Genomic DNA, 24,397 nt, shown 5'->3' on the forward strand with positions numbered 1-24,397 from the left:
TCTACCACGCCCTCTGTACCTCTACCACGCCCTCTGTACCTCTACCACGCCCTCTGTACCTCTACCACGCCCTCTGTCCTCACCACGCCCTCTGTACCTCTACCACGCCCCTGTACCTTACCACGCCCCCTCTGTACCTCTAACGCCCTCTCCTGCACTCCTACCACGCCCTCTGTACCTCTACCACGCCCTCTGTACCTCTACCACGCCCTCTGTGACCCTACCACGCCCTCTGTACCTCTACCGCCCCCACCTCTACCACGCCTCTGTACCTCTACCACGCCCTCTGTACCTCACCACGCCCCTCTGTACCTCTACCACGCCTCTGTGCCCCACCACGCCCCTCTGTACCTCTACCACACCCCTCTGTACCTCTACCACCCTCTGTACCTCTACCACGCTCTGTACCTCTATCCACACCCTCTGTACCTCTAAGAATACGTACACACACACCAATAGCACGTGTCATGGTAGTAACAAGCATCAACTACAATATATTCTGTTTGGTTTACTCTCTCTTGCCCAGTTTTTCCGGTTTGACTGTCGACAAGTCTGACTGACAGACAGACACCAGCAAAAATAAACAAATAAAATGGTAATAGGTAATCTGATATGTGTGTGTGTGTGTGTGTGTGTGTGTGTGTGTGTGTGTGTGTGTGTGTGGCTCAGGCCCAACTATCGAGACCTCACCTGTATAAATCACCTCAATTAAACTATCTTTATCGGCACCACGCGAGGCATCACTGTTATAATCGGCCCGGAAACTATATAATGAACACTGCCATTAACTGAACTAATCGATATTATTCTAGACTTAGTTAGAATATTAACCAAAAATGTTTATATTAAGAGAATTTTTTGTTAATCATTGTAGTTAGAAGTTAGACGTCGGTAAATGGTGGTTTTTATTGTATCTGTCCTGGAAGTCAATAGATAACGTTCCTATTAATCGACCCGTAAACAAATGAACAGGGACGTCTTTTTATGTAATGTTTATTCGACTCAGGAAGATAATAGATGTTGTTTATTAGTAATACTCTTATAAACTGTCAAAATAAACAAATTTTTCTTATTCAGTAAATATCTAGAAAATCTTAACTCATAATATACATCTGAGATATGACCACTAAATATCTTTTTCAAAATGGCGTAAAAAAATGTACCGAGACTGTGTTGATGAAGATGTATTCTCAACCTACTGCAACTGAGAAAGGGAAAAATCCTCATATTCATTTTACAGAATCCGGACTCAGGTATGTTAGGTCAAAGGTCAGTGGCATGACTCCAGGTAGGAGGAGGTTTTTTATCCTGGACCTGTTTCATCAGCAAGGTTACAGATCCTAGTTTGACCCCTCTATCTGCTATAGGGTGATCGGACCAGTCATAAACCAGGTCACAGGTCCTGGAAGTGACCTGACGTGACCCGGAAATTTTCTTTTCTGGACTAAAGTGTTCAGGCTAGACGTAAATTAGATCACAGAGGTAAACTAGGTCACGTCTCCTACATTATGACCTAGTTAACGAGACACTCACGTAAAGGTCATAATGTAACCCATTTAACTTGTAAATAAAATCATGTGACCTTACTAACATAGTACTAGGTAAACAAGGTCACAATTATGTTATACGGAGTGACCTGGCTTGACCTAACACGGGCTGCTGCTCCCGCTGGGATGCCCTCTGGCTGATGTAAGTGTCCGAACCAAATGTTTCTGTTCCCCGTGTGCCAGCCTCCATTATTTACAGCAGCAGAGAGTGCGACAGGACCAGCTGTCAGGGTGACGATAGCCAGTTTCTGAATTCATTTTAGAGGGAATTTCCTCTCCTATAACACCAAGTTTTGAATAGTGTAAAATAAATAAACAAAATAAACGTGATGTAATTTGTGAATCATGCCTGTGTGTGGTAATGATTGGCTAATCCTCGGAATCTAATCTAATCTACCGACGTAATTTGCCTCTTAACCTAACCTAACCTAACCTAACCTAACCTAACCTAACCTAACCTAACCTAACCTAACCTAACCTAACCCAGCCTTCAGAATATGAAATCTATCTGGGTTAGGGTTCTGGGTAGTACATGTGTGTGTGTGTGTGTGTGTGTGTGCGTGTGTGTGTGTGTGTATGTGTGTGTGTGTTGTGAATATTCGTCGTTGTGTTTCTATCATGTTATAATAAACACTTAATAACAGCTTTTATGGTCAAGTGTATTAACGATCAAATTACTCTGACAATGGGGCACAACTGGCAGATATAAACTACATGATACAACTGTAATTTAGAACAGAAGTTGACGAGAAAATTTCCAGGTTATCTCTACGTATCTGGCTAAAGTGATATTACTTAGCGCTCTATCCTGAAGACCAGAGTAGAGTAGAGTAGACCAGAGTAGAGTAGACCAGAGTAGAGTAGAGTAGACCAGAGTAGAGTAAACAAGTTGAGTAACATAACATGCAACAGTCTCCATTATATCACGTCTCCATTATATCACCTGTCCATTATATCACGTCTCCATTATATCACCTGTCCATTATATCACGTCTCCATTATATCACCTGTCCATTATATCACGTCTCCATTATATCACCTGTCCATTATATCACGTCTCCATTATATCACCTGTCCATTATATCACGTCTCCATTATATCACCTGTCCATTATATCGTCTCCATTATATCACCTGTCCATATATCACGTCTCCATTATATCACCTGTCCATTATATCACGTCTCCATTATATCACCTGTCCATTATTATCACGTCTCCATTATATCACCTGTCCATTATATCACGTCTCCATTATATCACCTGTCCATTATATCACGCTCCATTCACCGTCCATTATCCGTCTCCATTATATCACCTGTCCATTATATCACGTCTCCATTATATCACCTGTCCATTATATCACGTCTCCATTATATCACCTGTCCATTATATCACGTCTCCATTATATCACATCAGGTGGGGAGAATGGGAGGACTTGTTTTAGGAAGAATGAAAGGGAATGATGGGGGAGAAATCTATGTCCTATAATGTGCCAATTGGTTCATTGTATTACTAAAATTATATCAAATTAATTGTCAGGGAAATTCTTGATGAAAGTGTCAACAGTTAGGGAAAATCAGAGGAATGATTAGACGTATTAGAGCATCTGTTTTGACTCCTGATTTCAGCAAACTTTCGACGTAATGGTAAAAGTTTTGATTACGTTAGGTTAGGTTAGGATGGATTAGGTTTGGTTAGGTTAGGATGGATTAGGTTTGGTTAGGTTAAATTAGCACTAGGTTTGGTTTTGGTTTGGTTTGAAATGGATTAGGTTAGGTTAGATTAAGTTAGCCATGGATTAGGTTAGGTTAGGATGGATTAGGTTAGGTTATAGTTGATTTGATTAGGTCAGGTCAGGTTAAATTAGCAGTAGGTTAGGTTAGATTAGGATGGATTAGGTTAGGTTAGATTAAGTTAGCCGTGGATTAGGTTAGGTTAAGATAAGTTGGGGCTGTGGATTAGGTTAGCGTATAATGGATTAGGTTAGGTTGGGTTAAGTTAGCTTATAATGAATTAAGTTAGGTGAGAATGGATTATGTTAGATTAGAGTTGATTACGTTAGGCTCGATTAAGTTACCCACAGATTAGGTTAGCTAGGTTAGGTTAGGTTAGGTTAGGTTAGGTTAGGTTAGGTTAGGTTAGTTGAAAAAAATCTATTAAAAAAAACGATTGAACACCATGAACATGTTACCCCATAAATATGCAAACAAACAATAACTAAAACAATAAGACAGAACACAACAATTAATAAAACAAACACACTCCAGAAAAAACAAGAACATGATTGACTTTACAAATAAATATATACATGGGTACGTTTGTTTGGCTACAGAACTGACGGCTTTCTAACAAGTTGCCAAACCCAGCAATTTTTTTTTTCCTACTCTCGGATTGAAGGAAACTATCACGGTTGTATATCATGGTAAACTATTTCAAAATTGTTAGGGATAGAGATATATATATTTTTTTAGATTGTTATTTATTTATATCTTTTATCTCTAGTACACGGGGATGTGTCACAGGCCCTGCCAGCCACTTCACAAACAATTATGATCTAATAACAAAACGTCACTCAGAAGTAAGGGCAAATCCTGGGCTGCCTTAGTGTGTGTGTGTGTGTGTGTGTGTGTGTGTGTGTGTGTGTGTGTGTGTGTGTGTGTGTGTGTGTGTGTGTGTGTGTGTGTTGGTCCGTCACGTTGAGTTTTTAACATAACATTACTACTCGTGTCCGTCTTATAATGCTTCAGTACCTCACACTTCGTTCTTAAAGCGTCGTGATAAATTTCCCATCCACCTCCATTGACTCTCTTCCCGCCACGCTTATGCCACCACGGTAAATATTACTTACCCGTCACGCTTCACAATTCGTAATCTCACTTAAGTCTAATGTGTCTGATGGACTTTACACTTCTATTGGCGATAACAAACGATAATTATGAGTAATTTAAAACGATATTTACCAGGTATCAGCTCGTCATTAGCTCTGTGACGGTAACAAGCGTGTGAGTGATTGTGTAGTTTTGTTTGAATACTCGGATTCGGTGCTGGGTCCAGTTTCGGGTTCGGGTTCGGGTCTGACAGGTCCCAAAACACGAATCTCTTGAGCTCTCGAGGAAAAAAAATTATAATACAATTCCTAAAAATCGTGTTGACGCAGTAACTGTAAGATCTGGGAGAATTGTATCACAAGTTAATCAAGTTTTTTTTTAATAATGCTTTGTGGAGATGTGAGGGGTTGAGAGAGAGAGAGGAGATAAATGGGACTGGGTGAGATTAGAAATAAGAGAGAGAAACGCAAAGAGATTAAATAATACATTCATAGATTTAACGAACGAGAGATTGAAACTGAGTGATGCAGATAAACAGAGAGAGAGAGAGAGAGAGAGAGAGAGAGAGACAGTAGTGATTGTGAAATAGCTAGAGGAAGGCAGACATCAAGGGAGTAGACAGGGGGATCAGACTCAAGTTTTCTCTTTAGGGGTAAAGTCGAAAGTATTTGTGTGGAGAAGTGTTGGTGGTATGAGGGAGGAAGTGGGGAGAGAGAGTAAGGGAGAGGGAGGAGGGAGGAGGAAAATTAGGGAGGAAAGTGAGATAGGGGAGGGAGGAGGAGAGGGGTGAGGGAGAGAGTGAAGGGAGGAGTGAGGGAGGATATGGTGCTGTGGAAGGAGGAAAAGTAGGAGATAGTGGTGTATAGGAAGGAGAAACAGTGAGAAGGAAGGAAAGAAGGAAGGTTAAAGATGGTGGATGAGAAGGCGTACAATAAAAGAAGGAAGTGGGATGGATGAAGAAGAAAAAAGATCTGTGAGCATTTGGAGAAAAGTCAAACAAAGTAGCGGTGAGGTGTGTGGGGGAGGGGGGAAGGAGTGTGAGGGAGTGGAGGAAGGAAGGAAGGAGTAAGTGGTGTGTGAGGAAGGAAGGAAGGAAGGAAGGAGTAAGTGGTGTGAGGGAGTGGAGGAAGGAAGGAGTAGAGTGGTGTGAGGGAAGGAAGGAAGGAAGGAGTAAGTGGTGTGAGGAGTGGAGGAAGGAAGGAAGGAAGGATGGAAGGAAGGAAGGAAGGAAGGGAAGGAAGGAAGGACAAAATAAGGAAATGAATGAAGGAAGAAGAGGGAGGAGGAAGACTAAAGACAAGAAAGAGGGAAATTAAGCAAGAAAGAAGGAAGATAATGAGGAAGGTAGATATGAAGGAGAAAAAAATGCTAAGGAGGGAAGAAAAGAAGGCACATAAGGAAGGGAAAAAGAATAGAAATGAGATCTATAAAGGAGAAAGAAATCAAGAAGGAGGCGTGAAGGAAAGAAGGAAGCAGGTGTGAAGGAGGGAAGGGAGGACTCAGTGAACATTGAGAGGTCGTTTTAGAAGGTCGTGTGTTCTGCTTTGTTGTGTGTGAGTCTGAGGAAGAGAGGGGGAGAGAGTAAAACCGAAAGAGAGAGATGAAAGTGGAAGAAGAAACAGACCTAAGAGCGAAGAGAGAGAGAGAGTGAGAGAGTGAGAGAGAGGGGGAGAGAGAGAGAGAGAGAGAGAGGGGGGGCAACACAAAAGGTTAGTTCAGTTATTATTATTTCTTAAGCTTTTGTTTTTATGACAGCGAGCAAGACTTGTGGTGGTAAATTTGTCTCTTTGGTGGTAGCTTTAGCTCTGACGTTGACTGTGTGTTTGTAGTTGTGGGTGGTGGTGATAGTGGTTGGTAGTTGTGGTGGATGGATGGTTGGTGGTTGGTTTGTGGTGGTTGCTGGTAATTGTGGTGGTTGCTAGTTGTGCTGGGTGGTAATGGATGAATGTGTAGTGAGTGTGGGGAGGTGGGAGAGAGGTCGATATATGTGTAATAAATTAGCATGAATAATTGGAAGAGGAGAGAGAGAGAGAGAGAGAGAGAGAGAGAGAACGATAAACAATATTAAAAACTTCAGGGAAATTTTTAACGGAGTCGTAACAGAATTACGCTCGGCTCCGCTTCCTCCCCACTTCCCTCCTTCTCTCCCTCCCTCCTTTCTCCTCCTTTCTCCCTCCTTCTCTCATTTCGTCTCCTTACCTCCCTCTCTCCTCTCCTTACCTCCCTCCTCACCTCCCTCCTCCTCCCACCTCCCTCCCACCTCCTCTCTCCTCCAACTCCCTCCTCTCCTCCCTCCCTCCTCACCTCCCTCCCTCCTTACCTCCCCCTCCCCTTACTCCCCAAAGAGAACGCGTTAAATAAATTTATACATGACCCAACGAACTCCTTCATGTACCAGCTGATGTGACGTCATAGAGTGTGGTTATTCCCAAGTGCTCTATTAGTGTTCTGATCACTGTATCTTCGTCTGTCTGTACCCACATTGTTATTTCTTCTGTGCTTGTATGTTTATCATGTAGATCCACAATGGAAACATGGACAAGATAAATCTGGATAAAATCACACATGGAAACGGGAGAACACTGCAGCAGCCTTGGTTGTTCAGTTGCAAGAACCCTTCAAAAGGCAACTGAAGAGGTCTTGTATATTTATTTATACTTGTATGTGTACTTGTATCTGTACCTGTGTGTACCTGTAGATATACCTGTACTTGTATGTGTACCTGTATCTGTACCTGTGTGTACCTGTAGTTATACCTTTACTTGTGTGTACCTGTAGTTGTACCTGTAGTTGTACCTGTAGCAGTATGTGTACCTGTATGTGTACCTGTAGCAGTATGTGTACCTGTATGTGTACCTGTACCTGTATGTGTACCTGTACCTGTAGCAGTATGTGTACCTGTACCTGTATGTGTACCTGTACCTGTAGCAGTATGTGTACCTGTACCTGTATGTGTACCTGTACCTGTAGCAGTATGTGTACCTGTACCTGTATGTGTACCTGTACCTGTAGCATTATGTGTACCTGTACCTGTAGCAGTATGTGTACCTGTACCTGTAGCAGTATGTGTACCTGTACCTGTATGTGTACCTGTACCTGTATGTGTACCTGTACCTGTAGTTATACCTATACATATATGTGTACCTGTACTTGTATATGTACCTGTAGTTGTACCTGTAGCAGTATGTGTACCTGTACCTGTATGTGTACCTGTACCTGTATGTGTACCTGTACCTGTAGTTATACCTGTTCTTGTATGTGTACCTGTACCTATATATGTACCTGTAGTTGTACCTGTACTTGTAACTGTCCTGTAAACATATATGTCTTAAAGTGAAGAACATACAAGGCGTCCGTAAAGTCATAGTGCAGTTTACAATGTTAATAACTTATGGTTCTATAGCAGATAAACACAAGCTGTTAAATACATTGGAGATAATTTATTAAGTTTTATCATCCTTAATCTTAGTATTGCTTGGTTCAACATATCCACCATCATTACGGATACAAAGCATAGAACGTTCTGCAGTTATGTCATCAGTTATCCTGGCACAAAGTTATTAACACTGTAAACTGCACTATGACTTTACGGACTTCCTTATATAATTCTCAGTACAAAAAACCCAAACTAAACTTCTTACCGTAAATTTTACCTCAGAAATTACAAAGACAATTACAACTGAAATTAAGTGGAAAAGAGAAGACTGGCTTTACTGTAAATCTTTCCTCTATATTTACAAAAGAGCGTTCAAGTGTAAAAAAACCGTACTCAGCATAGTCATATTTACCCACATATTTACAAAGGAAATGTGTGTATGATCCTGACTGTAAAAAAAGTAGACACATCTCTTCACTCTGATTTAAATTGGTCTTCTGATTTACGAGCTAAACCAGCTAACTACCTTCACCAAACTACGTTCTAGCTTTTCCTTAGAAGCCTTTACCGAAAGTTATGTGGGAAGGTAAGGGTTTTAGGTTAGGTTAGGTGAAGTTAAGTGAAATCGGGTCAAGTTAAGTTAGGTTCAGGCTAGGTCAACTTAGGTCAAGTCAGGTTTGGTTAGGCGGACCTTCACAGTCCCCCCCTCCCCCCACTAATTAACTTGTAAACATAAATATTGTTTACCATGAGGCTCTTGAACTATCACTCTTCCTCCACGCTCGAGTTATTACTTGAACACAAGCGCCAACACTTACACCATATACCTAGACGCCAGTAATGTATATATCCGTTTATATATGTGGCTTCATATAGTGGCGCGCTATATGGAGTCTGTTTTTATTGTAGTTTCATAATTAGTTAAATTTGCCTCTCTAGGTGACCACTTTGTTTACCTATTGTCTACACAGGTTACAAACAACCCATTATAGACAGGTAAAAAAAAAACCAGGTGGTTACAGCGCTATACATTACTCCTATATAAACGCGATATAGAAAGCGATATTATAGTGCGATACGGTGGTTACTATATAGACATTATGCTATACCGTGTTTACAGCATATTAACAGTGCTCTACAGTATATACATGATATAAACAATGCTCTAAACTGATAAACAATACGGAACTACGGAACTACGGAACAATACGTAATGTTTACTACAGTACTTTAACTACATCTTGTACAGTACGTGTTGGGTCACCATGTCGTTAAAGGAGGGATCGCTGTGTTGTTCAGTAGCGTAGATCGTCCTTAACTCACCCACTGTTGGCCTGCCTGTGGCTATTGTGTTGACCAGGGGGGGGTAAAGTAGTTAGTAATGATAGTAATAGTAAAATATGATAAATAAGGTGACAATAATAATAGCAATAAAAGGAAGATGAAGAAGAAACAAATAAAAAGCAATAAACAAAGGCAATATAAATAAAAAAAAGAACACAAATAAAAAAAACAATGAACCAAACAAAACACTAAAAATATTGCTGTAGAGGTTTATTTCACAGTACTGGTAAATAGCACAACACAACGCAACGCAAAGCAACACACACCATCTTTCGTTCATTACTCTCTCTCTCTCTCTCTCTCTCTCTCTCTCTCTCTCTCTCTCTCTCTCTCTCTCTCTCTCTCTCTCTCTCACACACACACACAATAAAGACGTGTCCATCTCATCACCTCCACAATAATAAACATTAAGACCACTTCCCCAGGAAATTTAAAATGACGTTTTAAATCCCTCAACTAATGTGATATATTTATTTCTGTCTTGACAACACTGGCGAGACTAGAGCCATTTTACTATTGGTTGGTGGTGTTGGTGTTGGTGTTGGTGCTGGTGCTGTTGGTGTTGGTGTTGGTGGTGGTGTTGGTGTTGGTGCTGTTGTTGTTGGTGGTGGCGTCACTGCTGGCGGCGTCATCGTCGGCGCCTGGCGGTGTCGTCGGCGCTGGCGGTGCTGTCGTCGGCGGCGCTTGCCGTCAAGTATGTCATCGTCGGCGCTGGCGGCGTCATCGCTCGGTGCCTGGCGGCGCTCGTTGCCGGTCGACAACCGCTTCGTCAGTCGGCGGCGCCACTGTCAAGTAAGTGCCACCGTCGGCGCCGGTGCGCCGTCGTCGCGCCGACGACCGCCGCTGGCAGTTACCGTCGGCGGTGCCATCGCCCGGCTCGGCAAGTCACTGTCAAGTGCGCCACTGCCGGTGCCGGCGGCGTCATCGTCGGCGGCGCTACTCGTCAAGTGCGCTACTGCCGGCGCCAAGGTGCTACCGTCGGTGCCGGCGGCGCCATCGTCAAGGTGCTCATTGCTGCTATGCCATCGTCGCTGCCGGTGCCACTGTTTACCAGCGCGCTCGTCGATACCATCAACGACAGCAGCCTCTATCATCATTATCATTACTACCATTTACCATTACCACATCAATACCATTATTTTATTTTTATTTTTATTATTATTATTATTATTATTATTATTATTATTATTATTATTATTATTATTATTATTATTATTATTATTATTATTATCATCATCTATAATTCAAGTTATTTTTTACTAACATCCAAAATATTTTCAGCATTATTTATCTTTTATTTCGTAACATACATAAATAGTATGTATAAAGTGTACTTTTGTGTATGTATGTATGTATGTATGTATGTACTGTGTGTGTGTGTGTGTATATGTATGTATGTATGTATGTATGTATGTACTGTGTGTGTGTGTATATGTATGTATGTATGTATGTATGTATGTATGTATGTGTATGTATGTATGTATGTGTGTATGTATGATCCAGAAGTCTAATAACATATTTCTGAGAGACTTTCTTAATATAATGGTTGTGTTGGGGGTAAGTAATGGGCTCATATGTCTCTCTTCCCCTCACTTAATGGGTGATATTTGTCGCTTTTTCCCAAACATTTTCTGCTAAATTACCATTGTGGTCTCTCTCTCTCTCTCCAACCTATTCACCAAAGCTTCCAATATATCTGAATGGAAATTACTCTGCGTGTCTAATGTTGATAATGCCTTTTTTTATTTCCGCTGTAATATTTTTTTAAAAGTCATTGATTCTGTCGTGTACAAATTGGTGGGTGAAGGATACTTGATATAAAAAATTGTACCTGTCTGTTCTGTCTACCTGTTGAAATCTGTCTCTCTTTTTACCGATCTATGTTATCTACCTGTCTGTCTGTCTACCTGTCTGCACTTTCTCTCTCTCTCTCTCTCTCTCAGATACAGTACATCGTGTGTGTGTGTGTGTGTGTGTGTGTGTGTGTCGTATCGTGACGTCACTCGAGGTTTAGTGAGACAATAAAGTTTTCCCATAAAATGTAAGATAAGTTCACATTCCTTTCTCATTTAATGTAACTGGCAGCGTCCACCCCCCCTCTTCCATATCTTTTTCCTCTCTTTCCCCTCTCTCTCTATCTTTCCCCCTCTCTCTCTCCCATACCCTTTCCTCCCTTTTCTTTCCTCCTCCTCCTCCTCTCTCTACTCTCCCTCATCTTCCTTTCCTCCAGTCCTCTCTTCTCACCACTCTTCTCCTTACCTCCTCCTCCCTCCCTCCTCCCCTCTCTCCTCCCTCCTCCCCCCTTTTCTCCTCCTCCCTCTCCTCCTCCCTCCTCCTCCCTCCCTCCCTCCTCCCACTCTCACCACCCCTCCCCTGTGAGGTCAGTATGAATTGGAACTGATCCTAGGAGGAATGGATCCTAGGAGGTAGACATTGATCCTAGGAGGCAGACATTGATCCCAGGGAGGTAGACACGGATCCCAGGAGGTGGCAGACATTGATCCTAGGAGGTAGAAATTGATCCCAGGGAGAGACATTGATCCCAGGAGGTAGACATTGATCCTAGAGGTAGACATTGATCCTAGGAGGTAGACATTGATCCTAGGAGTGCAGACATTGGATCTCTAGGAGGTAGACATTGATCCCAGGAAGTATTACTGATCCCTAGGAGTAGACATTGATCCTAGGAGGTAGACACGATCCCAGGGGAAGTAGACATTGATCCTAGGGGAGGTAGAGATTGATCCTAGGAAGTAGACACATTGATCCTAGAAGTAGACATTGATCCTAGGAGATAGACATTGATCCTAGGAGGTAGACATTGATCCTAGGAGGTAGAGAATTGATCCCAGGAAGTAGAGATTGATCCTAGGAGGTAGACATTGATCCTAGGAGATAGACATTGATCCTAGGAAGTAGACATTGATCCCAGAAGCTTACGTTAATCCTATTTTTATTTTAACTTGGAGTCCAGGTAAAATTTGGGGTAATAAATATATTGAATGATGAATAGGAATAATGACTTGAAATATTGAATAAGAAAAATGGGCAGGAAATTCATTCATACCGTTGTGCTTTTGTTTTTAATTAACCTTGTTTCTTTATGAACAAAATCTGATATTTTTAAAGAATAATTCTGAGTGTCGTTTCGAACCATAAATAGTGGATAATAGAACCATAAATAGTGGATAATAGAACCATAAATAGTGGATAATAGAACCAAAATATGGATAATAGAACCATAAATAGTGGATAATAGAACCATAAATAGTGGATAATAGAACCATAAATAGTGGATAATAGAACCATAAATAATGGATAATAGAACCATAAATAGTGAATAATAGAACCATAAATAGTGGATAATAGAACCATAAATAGTGGATAATAGAACCATAAATAGTGGATAATAGAACCATAAATAGTGGATAATAGAACCATAAATAGTGGATAATAGAACCATAAATAGTGGATAATAGAACCATAAATAGTGGATAATAGAACCATAAATAATGGATAATAGAACCATAAATAGTGGATAATAGAACCATAAATAGTGGATAATAGAACCATAAATAGTGGATAATAGAACCATAAATAGTGGATAATAGAATAAGGTAGATAGCATGGTCGGTACTACCTACTCTAGACCGCAATTTATATATATTTTTATGTATTCACAGCTGGGTGGAAATGGGAAACACACGGGAATCGAACAATGACCCCTGGAACACGATGCGAGTGCTGTACCCACTTAGTCATCACACGAAAGGTATGACTAGAATTGAATTTAAGTGTGATGTAGAATAGTGATGAGTGATGTGAGTAATGAATAAGATTTGACTTTACGTATGTTTTTACATGATGAATAAAAACAAAGATTCATTTTTGGGGGGTTTGAATTCTACTCCACAAGTAAGAGGTTGTATTTACGTCAAAATGCTTTAAGAATGAAAAGTAAATTGAATTCTCTGATATTGGGGAATCCACATTTCAACTACGACAGGATTTTTTTCTTATAGGTGTACTTTACCATGATTTTGAATTCACCACAAGTTACGTTAAGAATAGACAAAAAGTAGATCATGTTGTGGTTTGACTTCCACACCACAACTACGTCCAGAATCACACTTAAATAATAAAATATTTCTCCTTTGAATTCCACACAAAAGCTATGACAATAATCGCACATAAGTAACTAATTAATTTTTTCCTTTGAATTCCACACTACTACTACAGCTATGTCAAGAATCACACATAAAATTTCTTTTGGATTCTACTTTACAGTTCAGTCAACAACAACAGTGAAGGGGGGATTCTTCTCTGGCTTGGATTCTATCACTTATTCAATTCCGTATTGTTACTTAATTGAATTCTGTTATATTCAATTTTCTATCGCTACAAGAGCAGTCAATCCCCTGTACTGGTGGTTCAAACTCCTTCTGCCCGATGTTCTTTTTATTTATTTCGTTTATAAATGACAGACAGGGAGAAAGAATTGTTTTAGTAGTTGGAGTGGAAATAGTGGTTGTGGTAATAGTAGTAGTGTGGTAGTAGTAGCAGTAGTGTAGTGGTGGTAGTAGTAGTAAAATCAGTGGTATGAATAGTAAAAATAGTAACATTAATAGTAGTAGTAATAGCAATAGTTAGTTAGTAGTAAACGTATTAGGGTCACAGTCTTCTTGACCTCGGCGGCACCAGGATAGTTAAATGGTGTTCATAAGGTCACGGTGGGGGGGGGGGCGGGGCAGGGAGGGAGGGGAGGAAGTGGTGGGGTGGGGAGGGGCAGGAGGAGTAGGGAGGAGGGGTTGTGGACGGGGGTTTGGTGATACACATAGGAGATATAAGGAAAAGAGTGTGGTGGTAGGAGAGGAAGAGTGCGGTAGTAGTAGAAGGAAGAGTGTGGTGGTTGGATGAGAATGTGGTGATAAGGGTAGTAAGAGAAGAGTGTGTTAGCAAGGGAAAAGGTGTGTTGATTGGGGGGGGGCAGTGTGGTGATAGGAGAAAGAGTGTGTTGGTAGGGGAAAGCGTTAGGTGGTAGGGAAAGAGTGTGTTGGTAGGAGAAAGAGTGTGTTGATAGGGGGAGAGAGTAGGCTAAGAGAGTGGTAATAGGGAGAGAGTGTAAGCATTAGGAGAAAGAGTGTAGCATTAGGAGAAAGAGTGTGTTAATAGGAGGAAGAGTGTGTTGATAGAAAGAAAGTATTTAAGCCGTTCCTGACTGTACTAGTAGATGTAACAGGAAGTATAATGATGTTTCGCCTTATAGGTCAGTTTGTACGCCGGAAAACTCTTGCTACTTATGATGTGCAATGTGCATCGTCCATGTGATTCAGTCTGTGCTTGACCGAGACTTTGAGTGTTACTTTGTGTTTGTTACTGATGTTAGTGTTACTTTTATTGTTTTTAGGTGTTACTTTGTTTGTTGTTGTTGTTGTTAGTGTTGCTTTTTATTGTTTTTGGGTGTTACTGTGTTTGTTGTTGTTAGTGTTACGTTTTATTGCTTTTGGGTGTTAATTTGTGTTTGTTGCTGATGTTAGTGTTACTTTGTGTTTGTTACTGATGTTAATATTACTTTTGAGAGGCTTTGAGTGTTATCTTGTGTTTGTTATATTTGTCAGTGTTACTTTTGTGTTTGTTTCTGTGTTTAGTGTTACTTGTGATGGAGATATTTAGATTAGTCTTCTTATAATACCAAGATCAATACAATGGGATTTGGGTCAAAACGTTGGTGTGTATTGGATGTCGTGTAATTATTCTTTGGTCTCTGGCGCTCCGCAAGGTAAAGTTTTGGGTCCATTTTTATTTGTTATTAGTTGAGATGATACGTTGAACACACACACACACACACACACACACACACACACACACACACACACACACACACACACACACACACACACACACACACACACACACACACACACACACACACACACACACTTTTACCTACAGGAATATGATAGGGGCCACCAGACTGACCAAATATTCGAGTCCATTATAGATTATTAAAGTCAGTTCAATACCTTAGAGAGTCAGTCAATGAGTGTCAGTGAGTGTCAGGAGTGTCAGGTAATTGTCCTTCCTCAAAGAGTACAGTAATTCTATAATATTTACTGGATACAAAAAAAAAAAAGTTTTGGCGGTAAAGTTTGTGAGGATTTTTTTTCCTTTTCCCGCGACGATTGTATTAATTAGATGCGTTTTATATTACTTTAATAACCCAATTGAGTATTGTATATTTGTCTGTATATTTCTGTATGTTTATCACGGATATTTAGTCCCCTTTTAAAGCTCTTGAAGAAATGCCAATATAAGGATATACTCAAATATACAGAGATAGAAGGTCAGTATATACGGGTACATTTACTCGTATATAACGGGGATATACAAGATCAGATATACGGGGATATATCGGCCTGAAGCTATAGAGGGTGAGGGTGTGGGGATGGGGGCGTGGGTGAGGGAGGGGGTAAGGGTGTGGGGAGAGGGGCGTGGGTGAGGGAGGGGGTGAGGGTGTGGGGATGGGGGCGTGGGTGAGGGAGGGGGTAAGGGTGTGGGGAGAGGGGCGTGGGTGAGGGAGGGGGTGAGGGTGAGTAGGAAGTATATGTCAGGGTTAAGTCTCCCTTCCTTGGTCACCACACCACCATGATTCTTCTCTTAGGTTAGCAAAGTCCTCCTCGCCTCTGTGATGGGATGGGGAGACGGGATAGGATGGGAAGAGATTAGATGGGAAGGATGGGATAGAGAGACGGGATGGGGGGATATGGGATGGAAGAGGATGCTATAGGATGGGATGGAAGGAGTGAGGGGAATTGGAATGGGTCGTGCCTGGGAGTAACAAATGAATTTTAGGAGAAAAGAGAGAGAGGAGAGAGAGAGAGAGAGAGAGAGAGAGAGAGAGAGAGAGAGAGAGAGAGAGAGAGGTTCTTCATGGGTGTGTATACAGTCATGGCGGAGGGACAATGTTTAAACAGCCTGTTTGGTAAGGCTGTAAATATACTGTGTGTGTGTGTGTGTGTGGAACGCTTGCCTACTGAATGTGGCGTATATAAATGTACACGGTTAAACCCCTGACCGACTCCTTTCACACACCACAACACAACACAACACAACACAACACACCATCTCGTATCTTTAGTGAGAGACTCGGCTTGAGACCCCGTCAAATATCTTCCCCGACTGCCGCTTCCTTCCCGTTTAATTTGTCCTCCTCCTCCTCTAAGACATGTCGAAGCGCCAAGGCATTTAAAACCTTCGAGGCCAATATCCACCGTCGACGCCACCAACAGCCGTGACGTGAGAAACTTCCCTCCCCTGGTTGACAAGCATCACCACCGCCACTACCAATAAAAAAAAACTTCCTTTCAATCTTTCAGGAGACTTTTGCCCCAGCTTGAACATCCTGCTGACGGTGTGGGGGAGGGGTAGGTTAGGTTAGTTTAAGGGTAGGTTAGTTTAAGGGTAGGTTAGTTTAGTTTAGGTTAGGTTTAAGGGTATGTTAGGTTAGTTTAAGGGTAGGTTAGTTTAAGGGTAGGTTAGGTTAGTTTAAGGGTAGGTTAGGTTAGTTTAAGGGTAGGTTAGGTTAGTTTAAGGGTAGGTTAGTTTAAGGGTAGGGTAGGTTAGTTTAAGTTAGGTTAGGTTAGGTAAAGTTAGTTTTCGGGCAGATTTGGTTAGGTTAGGTTAGGAGTTCCTGTTGCTGGGTTTATTGAGTCCTGAGAGACGCCTGACACTGAGACTGCCTCGTGTCTCAGCTGGTAGTGTGGCGGCGTGGGTGAGAAACTTGTGTCCCATAAGTTGTGTCTCACTGTTGATATTGTTCTCACTCTTCCTGATGTATTGGAACACTAGAGGAATTTATTTCTCATTCTCTTTCATGAATTATTGTTTTTTTTTCTTTTTTGGTAGTTGGAAGAATTAAGAACTACAGTGAGATATTGTTGAGTGATTACAAGATGGATTTGCCCTTGAAAATGTTCCTTACATGAGAAATAATTTGACGAATTAGGTATCTGAGAATGTTTGTTTGTCGTGTTGATTGATGATTCCAACTCGTGTTGTTGTTCTTGTGTTTGTGTTTGTTGTTGTTGTTGTTTTTGTTGTTGTTGTCGTTTTTTGTTGTTATTGTTGTTATTGTTGTTGTTGTTGTTATTGTTGTTATTGTTGTTGTTGTTGTTATTGTTGTTGTTGTTGTTGTTGTTATTGTTGTTATTGTTGTTGTTGTTGTTATTGTTGTTATTGTTGTTGTTGTTGTTATTGTTGTTATTGTTGTTGTAGTCGTTGTTGTTTTCCGTCAAGTTAATACAAATCTTCGTCCGTAACTTTGGTCAGCCATTACTAGTCTGATCCGTCGATGGAAACATTTATAAGAGAGAGTCCATTACTTCTGTTCAGTTTAGGCAATAAATAAAACTTTTCTGAGACAATGTTTACAAGAAAACGGGTCAGAAACACCAATGAAAATACTTAAGAAAATTCTGAGAGACGTTCCCTTCAGTTTGGAATTTGATAGCGGTCTGCGTGTTGTGTTCGGTGACAATCCTAACAGCCTTTTTTTTTAATTATTGTCCAAACTACGACAATAAAAGACTTACATAAGACTTTTCTTTAGCTTTTGTTGTTGTTCAGATTGGCCAATGAAAATATTTGTAAGACACGTTGAAATACTTACTTGAGTTTGGGGATCTGGTGTGGTGTGTTGTGGTGTGTTGTGGTGTGTTGTGGTGTGGTGTGGTGTGTTGTGGTGTGTTGTGGTGTGGTGTGGTGTGGTGTGGTGTGGTGTGTTGTGTGTGTGTGTGTGGTGGTGTTGTTGTGGTGTGGTGTGGTGTGGTGTGGTGTGTGGTGTGTGTGTGGTGTGGTGTGGTGTGGTGTGTTGTGGTGTGTTGTGTTGTGGTGTAGTGTGGTGTGTTGTGGTGTGGTGTGGTGTGGTGGCTAGCTACTGGGTATAGATGTATTTCAGGCTGTTGTATTTTAGCTGAAGTAATTAAGGAAGGAACTTGATGCTTGTGTTTACCAATATCGAGTTAGATTTACAATTAGAAGTACTTTTAAGATACAGTGATTTCTTTCTTTATTTATTTGTTATTATTATTATTAGTAGTAGTAGTAGTAGTATTACAGGTATTATTATTATTATTATTTTTATTATTATTATTATTTATTTATTTATTTTTTTTTTTTTTAAGCTGTAAGTTTGACAATAGTCGTATATAATGGTGACAATTTCAGGTCTTTTTTTTTCTCATTTAAATAAATACAAAACACTGAGACGGCTAGTTGTTAGTTATTATAGTTGAAGATATTTTAGCTGAGAACATCTTAGCTGTGATCAATAGCTTTCTGGCAGTGATTTCAGCTTATTTTCATAGCTGTCAGTTGTGTTATGATGACAAAGTTTGGTTTATTTACCATAGCTGTGACGTTAAAAAGCTATCAGAATTACCCTAACAAATTCTGAATTACATTCTTACTTATAACAAGACTATACGTTTTTTTATAGTGGCGTTACTTAATGGCGTTTTAGAGTAACACTTCTTTCACTACTTAACTACGACGTTTTATAGTGGCGTTACTTAATGGCGTTTTAGAGTAACACTTCTTGCCAGTGTTTAAGACTCGTCAACGAAGCTTCCCGCCGCCAGAGATCATTTGCACTAGCCGATAAACCTCCCGCGTCGATTGCATTTTTGGCTGTGTTGAGTTTACTGTTTATTATCCTGACTCGTTGTGGTGGAGGAGTGGTGGAGGAGGAGTGGTGGAGGAAGGGTGGTAATGTTGGAGGAAGAATGATAGAGGAGGAGGAGTAGTAAAAGAGAAAGAGGAGAAAGAAGGAGGAGAAGAAGAAGATGAACCCCTGAAAATGGTTACTTGTGTCCTCGCTTTAAGAAGAGAAAACGGAATGTGTTAAAACGGATTTGTACCTTCTGTGACGACGAACTTAGACGGGGATCAAGTCAAGTTCCTTCTACCCACACCCCTCCCATCCACCTCTCCCACACCCACACACCCCACCCACAACCTCACCCCACACCCACTCACTCCTACAACCCACCCCCCACCTCTTAGAACGGACTTATAAAGGAATTACTTCACTCGTCTCTCGCTGGATTGATTCTGGCTGAAATCCCATCATCTTGGGGGCTGGGGGAAGGGGTGGGTTTGTGGGGGGGAGAAGGGGTGGGCTGTGGGGTGGGAGAAGGGGTGGGTTGGGGGTGGTAGTAGTCCCCTTCTGGTTGTCGAGAATTTGGGTTCGGGTTACAATGCTATTTTGAGTCTGGATATGTGAGTACTCTGGCGCATCCATACTACTGCGAAGTGGAGGAAGAGAGAGAGAGAGGGAGGGACAAAGATAAAATGCCAGACAAAGTAAAAGAGAGAAAGAGACAGAGAGACAGAGACATATGGTAGGACAGACAAAGACTCGGAGAGACAGAAGGTGGAAAAACAAACACAGAAGTACAATGAGAGAGAGAGAGAGAGAGAGAGAGAGAGAGAGAGAGAGAGAGAGAGAGAGAGAGAGAGAGAGAGAGAGGAGACTTTGCTGACAGCGTAAGTGACTTAAGTAATACATGAATTGGAATTAGCTGACAGCGTGAAGTGACTTAGCTGACAGGCTGAAGTAACTTAGCTGACAGGCTGAAGTGACTTAGCTAACAGCGTGAAGTGACTTGGCTGACAGACTGAAGTGACTTAGCTGACAGGCTGACGTGACTTAGCTGACACTCTTCCTCTATACTCAGGCACAATTTGTCTCTCTTCTTGTACGGGAAAAGGTTTAATTAATTTACCTGTATGTCTTAAAGTCACACAGGTGAGTCTAACCGTTCTAATCACCTTCCAAGTGTCTTCTCTTCCTTCCTTCCTTCCTTCCTTCCTTCCTTCCTTCCCCTCACCTTCTCTTCCTCTATTTTCTTACTTCCTTTTCATTAATATAATTACTTTTCTCCTTCCCTCCTTCTCTCCCTTCCTCCCTGTCTCCCATTCCATTGTCTCTCTCTTGTCTTAATATTAACAATGAAGCTGGTGATGCTGGTCTGAGTCCTTGTTCTTGAGGATGTACCGGTAGAACTTCCTTCCTTCCTTCCTTCCTTCCTCCCTCCCTCCCTCCCTCCCTCCCCTCCCTCCTTCCTTCCTTCCTTCCTTCCCTCCTTCCTTCCTTCCTTCCTTCCTTCCTTCCTTCCTTTCTTCCTTCCTTCCTTCCCTCCCTCCCTCCCTCCCTCCCTCCCTCCCAGTAACTCTCTCCCGGTAACACTCACATCAACAGTAATACCGGTGACGTTGAACTTCATCTTGGGGTCCTTGTTCTTGGGGATGTACTGGTAGAACTGGTCATTATCTCGCCACCATTTGATAGAGTACAGGTCTCGAGGGTCGGTCCAGGGGAAGGTGCACTCTAATTCAGCGTCTTCACCTATGTAGGCCACTCGAGGCACCTTCACCTTCAGGCTCTTGATGTTTACTGTACAGGAAGAGAGAAAAGATGGTGATTAGTTATGAATGTTTGAGGGTCATGAAGGAGGATTTTTAAGATTGGTTATTTTTTTGGTGGTTATTTTTAATGTTATTTTATTTTATGGTTGTAGTTATTTTTTACGTATTGTTGTTTTTTTGGATGTATTGTTATTTTTGGGGGTATTGTTATTTTTAAGGTAATATTTTTTGTAGAGGGAGACAAAGTTAGGTTTTTAATGTTAAATGTTAAAACAAAATGGGTAAAAGTTAGGTTCTAAATGTTTACTGTTGACAAGAAAAATTTTGATGGTTTGTGTTGGAATGTTTAGTGGAATTTGTTTTCTCTTTTTTTGCGGGATTAGCCCACCAGAGCACAGGTCATGACCTACATCAGGACCTAGGGGCGAAAATATAATAATAATAATAATAATAATAATAATAATAATAATAATAATAATAATAAAAATTAATAAGAATTATTAAAAAAAAATAAAGATTATAAATAAATTTTTTAGTAAATATTAAATAAAAATATATTATAATTAAATAATAATAATAATAATAATAATAATAATAATAATAATAATAATAATAATAATAATAATAATAAAAATAATAATAATAATAATAATAATAATAATAATAATAATAATAATAATAATAATAAATAAATATAAAAATTAAAAAAAAACATCAATAGTGAGAAACAATAATTGTATGTTGTGTTGTCAAAGTAAGAGAAACAATTGAGACCCTGCAATTGTGTGTAAATGAGGCAGAAAGTGAGATCATCAACCTGGGACTTGGTCACATATGGCAGCAGGGTCTACCATTAGACAACACATTATGCTTCCAATATCTTCCCAGGCGGTAGTACCTCCCTCTTTGGCAGCTGCCTACTACCTATTTTTTTTAATGGCCTCCAGCCTCCCCCAATCGCCATTCCTTCACCACCATTTTATTACCTTAATATTAAATATCCTCATACCTACTGAATGTTTAATTTTTCGATGTTTATATTCACAATCATAGTCAGAATGGAGGGAGAGAGAGAGAGAGAGAGAGAGAGAGAGAGAGAGGGGGGCTTAGAAATAGGTGGTGTATTGTGCGTAGCGAGCGGAAAAAAGAAACAGCAGGAGAGAAAGATAGAACGAAAGAGAGAGAAAAGAAAGAGACAATGGGAAGTGGGAAGGGTAGGTTGGACTGGGGAGTAAAACAAATACAGGGAGAGGCGTGTGGGGCGCTATATATCACAAGGGGAGAAAAGATAATGAAACAAGAGGTTGAGAGAGAAATGATCCATGAATAATTAACAAAATACAGTCCTGTGTGTGTTGCCCAGGAGGATGGCCGGCCTAAGGTCCTCCTAGGCGTGAATTTGTTTAAGGTGTAGAGGCTGTTACCAACACAACAACCACACCATAAGTTAACGAGTTGCGTGACTCAGTGTCAAGGAATAGTCCGAGAAGACCGGACAACTCGCCAACTGCACTGGCTAACCATTACCCCGGAACACGATCCCAATTACTGCTGGGTAGACAGAGGCAAATGACGCAAAGAAACGTGCCCATAGTTTCAACCTGCCCTTGGATCGAACCTGGGACCACACGCTTGCGAGGCGAGCATGCTAACCATTACACCACAGGTCGCCATTCATTAACAACTACAACAATAATAACACCAATGCACATTCACCCACACGATGTATACGGGTATAAATTCCCTCGTTCCGTAATACCTGGAGGAGGAGACTGATGGAACATAAGGAACAAGGAACAGATAAATGAGGAAGAAGAAGAACAAGGTCAGAGAAACAGAACCGAGCACTTGAGTGAGTGTTATGAGGGAGCCTTACCTTTGAGACGAGTACACCAAGTCGATACCCCGTGAAGGACTGAATAGTTTGAGTCGTGTATTATTATTATTATTATTTTATTATGTATATATGTATAAAAAATTCTTCGAGGTATATCTCTTTTTTGGGGGGAGGGGGTTGGGGGCGGTTGGGGGGGGGGGTTGGGGAGGGGTTGGGGGGTTGGGAGGGGGTTGGGGGAGGGGGTTGGGATGGGGCTTTGTTTTGTTTGTTTTGTTGGAGTTATTTGGTTTGATAGGTGTTTTTATCTCTCTCTCTCTCTCTCTCTCTCTCTCTCTCTCCTTTCCCTTTTCCTCAATTCCTACTACCCTTCCTCCCCTTTCCTCCCTTTTCTCCCTCTCTTCCTATTTTCTCCCTCTCCTCTCTCTTCCTATTTCTCCCCGCCTCTCCTTACCCTTGTCCTTGCCTTCCTTCACGCCCCTCCACGATGACCTACACAACCCTCCTCTTTCCCTCACTCTCCTCCTCTCCCACTCACGCCCGTTTTCCTCATTTCCTCCCTCTCCAGGCCAGCCTCTATTCCCTTCTACGCCTCCCTACGCTTCACGCCCATCCACGCCCGTCTTTGTGCCCCCCTCCTCTGCCCCTCCCCCCCAAAAGCCATTCTCCTCCTTCCCTCCTTCCACGCTCACCACTCTTCCTGCACGCCCCAACCCCCCCCCTCCACCCACGCCTCCTCCACGCCCACTGCGGAGGTGTTATCGTCCGGAAATCTTGTCGAGGGAACAGATCTATGGAGGGTATATGTCATGCCTGTGTGTGTGTGTGTGTGTGTGTGTGTGTGTGTGTGTGTGTGTGTGTGCGTCTATATATAAACCTGACATACAGTACAGTCTACGCTCTAGTATCGTCAATATATAAGACACAGTTAACCAGTCTACAGTCACTCTACAGTTTATATCGACCATATAAAACATACAGTCGCTTTTACCCGCCAGATGTAAAGGTAATTAATCCTACAATGTTTAAAGACAAAGTAGAATCTGTGTTTGTTGCGATGTATTCAATGTTGCAAAGAAACTACTTGTTCATGTGTTTAAATAATACTTATATAATGCAACATATGTGAGACATTGGAAACGGAATATTGTTAATGGAATGTATCAAATATTGCAAATGCATTAATTTTTCTTCAACGTAAAGTCTTGGTATTGCGTTTGAATTAATTTATCTTTAATAAATATATATTTTTAGTCTTTAATATTTGTAAATGAACAGCTGATTTTGTCTTATTAATAAAATGCAAAATATTTATTGTTGTTAAAGAATAATGTGTCTTTGTTGTAAGAAACTATAATGAGTTTAACGAAGTCAACATTAAAGAGAAACAGGCCCATAACCCCTGTGGATACGCCCATAGTTCCTGTGGATACGCCCATAGTTCCTGTGGACACGCCCATAGTCCTTCTTTATCACAGCTTCATATACGCATCAAGACACGCCCATAGCCACTGTGGACACGCTCATAGCCCCACAAGAAACGGTCGTAGTCTCCTTGGAAAATCTTCAAGCCATTAAGGTGTGATATAGTGGCGCCATAACTCCCTCTGGTGAGGCCGGGATTAAACAAATTTGTCGACTTATTGTAGCCCCTTATGGCAGGTCGACCTTTTCCCTTCCTCCTCCCTTATGGTAGGTCGACCTCCCTTCCTCCCTTCCTTCCTTGCTTCCATATGGCAGGTCGACCTTCTCCCTTCTCAGCGTCAAATTACCGGCCGATCAGTTTGACGTCAGTAGTGGGGAAATTTCTTGAATCAATTGTAGCAGATAACATCCGATCGCATTTAGAGAAAAGCAAATTAATCTACGACTCTCAACATGGGTTTACAAAGGGAAAATCTTGTCTAACAAATCTGCTAACGTTTTTTAGGAAAGTCTTCGAGGTAGTAGATAATGACGAAAATTACGATGTTATTTACTTAGACTTTAGCAAAGCATTTGACAGAGTACCGCATCAGAGACTTCTGAGAAAAATTAAGG

The 24,397-nt window shown here is 41.1% G+C and overlaps 1 protein-coding gene across 1 annotated transcript in view; it reads right to left on the minus strand.

Moving 5' to 3' along the window:
* Positions 1 to 20,583, minus strand: part of LOC121860245 — a 29,209-nt gene extending 8,626 nt beyond the window's left edge. The window contains exon 1 of the mRNA XM_042357333.1: positions 20,349 to 20,583. Within this exon, the coding sequence (XP_042213267.1) occupies positions 20,349 to 20,381 (33 nt within the window). The 5' untranslated portion in view covers positions 20,382 to 20,583. The remainder of the gene's footprint in view (positions 1 to 20,348) is intronic.
* Between the last annotated feature and the right edge of the window lie 3,814 nt (positions 20,584 to 24,397).

Source organism: Homarus americanus, unplaced genomic scaffold, assembly GCF_018991925.1.
Source record: "Homarus americanus isolate GMGI-L3 unplaced genomic scaffold, GMGI_Hamer_2.0 scaffold21914, whole genome shotgun sequence".
Taxonomy (NCBI): Eukaryota; Metazoa; Arthropoda; class Malacostraca; order Decapoda; family Nephropidae; genus Homarus; species Homarus americanus.